This window comes from Scomber japonicus, chromosome 11 (genome assembly GCF_027409825.1).
Source record: "Scomber japonicus isolate fScoJap1 chromosome 11, fScoJap1.pri, whole genome shotgun sequence".
In the NCBI taxonomy this organism is placed as follows: domain Eukaryota; kingdom Metazoa; phylum Chordata; class Actinopteri; order Scombriformes; family Scombridae; genus Scomber; species Scomber japonicus.
The window spans coordinates 32,109,067-32,111,677 of NC_070588.1; the positions used below are offsets into that span (position 1 = coordinate 32,109,067).

General features: G+C 40.5%; 1 protein-coding gene across 1 annotated transcript; it reads right to left on the bottom strand.

The window, feature by feature from the left end:
* Positions 1-373: 373 nt before the first annotated feature.
* On the bottom strand, positions 374-1,309 carry LOC128367513 (olfactory receptor 11A1-like). Its single transcript, XM_053328083.1, has one exon. The coding sequence runs from the start codon at positions 1,298-1,300 to the stop codon at positions 374-376; it is 927 nt and encodes a 308-aa protein (XP_053184058.1). The 5' UTR covers positions 1,301-1,309.
* Between the last annotated feature and the right edge of the window lie 1,302 nt (positions 1,310-2,611).

The window sequence follows — 2,611 nt, forward strand, 5'->3', positions numbered from 1 at the left end:
TAATCAATAAACCTGACATTCACATATGACATTCACACAGTACATGGTAATAAGAATGACATGCAATCATATCATGATATGGGTCTTTTTTGTTGTTAATTCAAAAGCTTACATTTTGGATCACATCTGTTTTCGGTATATTTGCATATACAGTACCACTTTCCTTCCTATTCAAAAAACAACAATATCACAGAACATTCATAATTTACATTCAGTTGTTTACATGTGGTTTATGGGTTGTGCCTATAAAAACAAAATTATAAGGAAACCTTGATAGAATAACATTCTGTTCTTTTTAAATTTTAAAAATCAAATTTAAATTATTCTACATAATATTATTACAGAAGAAACATCTAGACATTTGTTGTCAGTATCAGATCACTTTGGCTTGACTGAACAACTTCTTGAGGTGTTTCGAAATTTCTTTCATCTTTAGTCCATACATAACTGGATTAAGGAGAGGATGATACATTACTATTTGTAATGTCATTATTAAACGTACAGTTTTTGGAAAATCTGATTCCAGCTGAATTGTAATGACATCATATGCACACAAACAGGAGAAGTTGATTAAAACAATCAAGTGGGGTAAACAAGTCTGTGCAGCTTTTTTCCTGACATCCCTGCTACTTCGATAGGATATAATAAGAATCCTTGTGTATGTAAAAATGATGAAGAGCACAGGGATGAGTGCAACATTAAGCAAAATGACTATATCGCGTATATTATGTGCTCTTGAGACTTCACATTGAAGTTTGTACACTGTATTATTACAAAAAATTGCTTTCAAACTAAAGTTGCACAGCTTTTTTTTGGCACTCATTCCAGCTACCACTGCAATCTGAGCGGCAGGAAGAAGCCACGCTAAAAGCAAGAAAATACTGACAGTAGTTTTTCTCATGATAACAGGATATTGCAGAGGTTTACATATAGACACATACCTGTCATAAGCCATGGCTAACAACAGTAAGAATTCTGAACCGCCTAAAGAATAAAATATATGAAACTGAAAGAGACAGGCTGAATATGATATGATCTGTTTTTCAGATAAAGAGTCAATCAAAAGCTTTGGGTAGATGGCAGTGCTTAAAAGAACAGCGTTGACTAATAAAGCAGCAATAAAAATGTACATAGGCTCATGAAGGTTTTGGTGAGTCCAGATAAGATACACAATAGTGGAATTGCTTAAGATTATTAGAATATATACTGCAAAAATAATTAAAAAATAAACATATCTGTATTTGTCCACCTCCACATACCCACCAAGAGTTATATATGTTACATTTAATTCATCATCCATTAAGATTGTCAAAAAACAGTTCAAATAAAAGAGACTTATTTTATAACAAATGAAGTAATAACAGAAAAGAACTATCAGCGAAACATTTCACCTGCACTGGAGAGTCTTCATCATACTGACCTCGAAACACATTTAGAGTGTGCTCATCTCCACAATTAGAAAGTGAAGAGTTTGAGGCTGTGAAATGTTTTTTTATCAGATTGCTTCAACCTCCATGGATCTCATTAAACTCTAACTCAGGGTGTCCTGAGTCCTGAGGCACACACCACATAACTAATGTAGTCACTTTGATTCCTGCCTGGGGACCTTTGCTGCATGTCATACCTCTGCCCTCTCATTTCCTGTGAGGCTTCTCTACTATCTTCTATCATAAAAGGCCCAATGTTACACATTACAGTTACATAATTACATTTTTCAGTGACAAGTAGAGTAAGAGATTATAGTTTGAAATTCTGTAATTACGTTACTAATCTCTACATTTACACTTAAGGGGGTCCAGTGGTCCAGTGCTTGCTGTCTTACTGGGATTAATGGGGGGGTTGATATCAGTGTGGTCTCTATGATCAACTGAAAGACATGTGGTTATTTCAATGTTGTCTTATTCACATGTTGTGTGTGCCTAACTGGCTTGTTAAAGTCATCTCATCCTCTTCCGCTTATCCGGGGTCGGGTCACAGGGGCAGCAGCCTAAGCAGGGAACTTCCCTCTTCCCAGCCACTTCGTCCAGCTCTTCCCGGGGGATCCCGAGGCGTTCCCAGGCCAGCCGAGAGACATAGTCTCTCCAGCGTGTCCTGGGTCTTCTTCGGGGTCTCCTACTGGTGGGACGTGCCTTGAACACCTCACCAGGGAGGCGTCCGGGAGGCATCCTAATTAGATGCCTGAGCCACCTCATCTGGCTCCTCTCGATGCGGAGGAGCAGCGGGTTTACTCCGAGCTCCCTCTGGATAACTGAGCTTCTCACCCTATCTCTGAGGGAGAGCCCAGCCACCCTACAGAGGAAGCTCATTTTGGCCGCTTGTACCCACGGTCTTGTTCTTTCGGTCACTACCCAAAGCTCATGGCCATAGGTGAGGGTAGGAACGAAGATCGACTGGTAAATCGATAGCTTCGCCTTTCAGCTAAGCTCCCTGTTCACCACGACGGATCTGTGCAGAGTCCGCATTACTGCAGACACTGCACCGATCCGCCTGTCGATCTCATGCTCCATCCTTCCCTCACTCGTGAACAAGACCCAGAGGTACTTGAACTCCTCCACTTGGGGCAGGATCTCATCCCCGACCCGGAGAGTGCACTCCACCCTTTTCCGGTTGA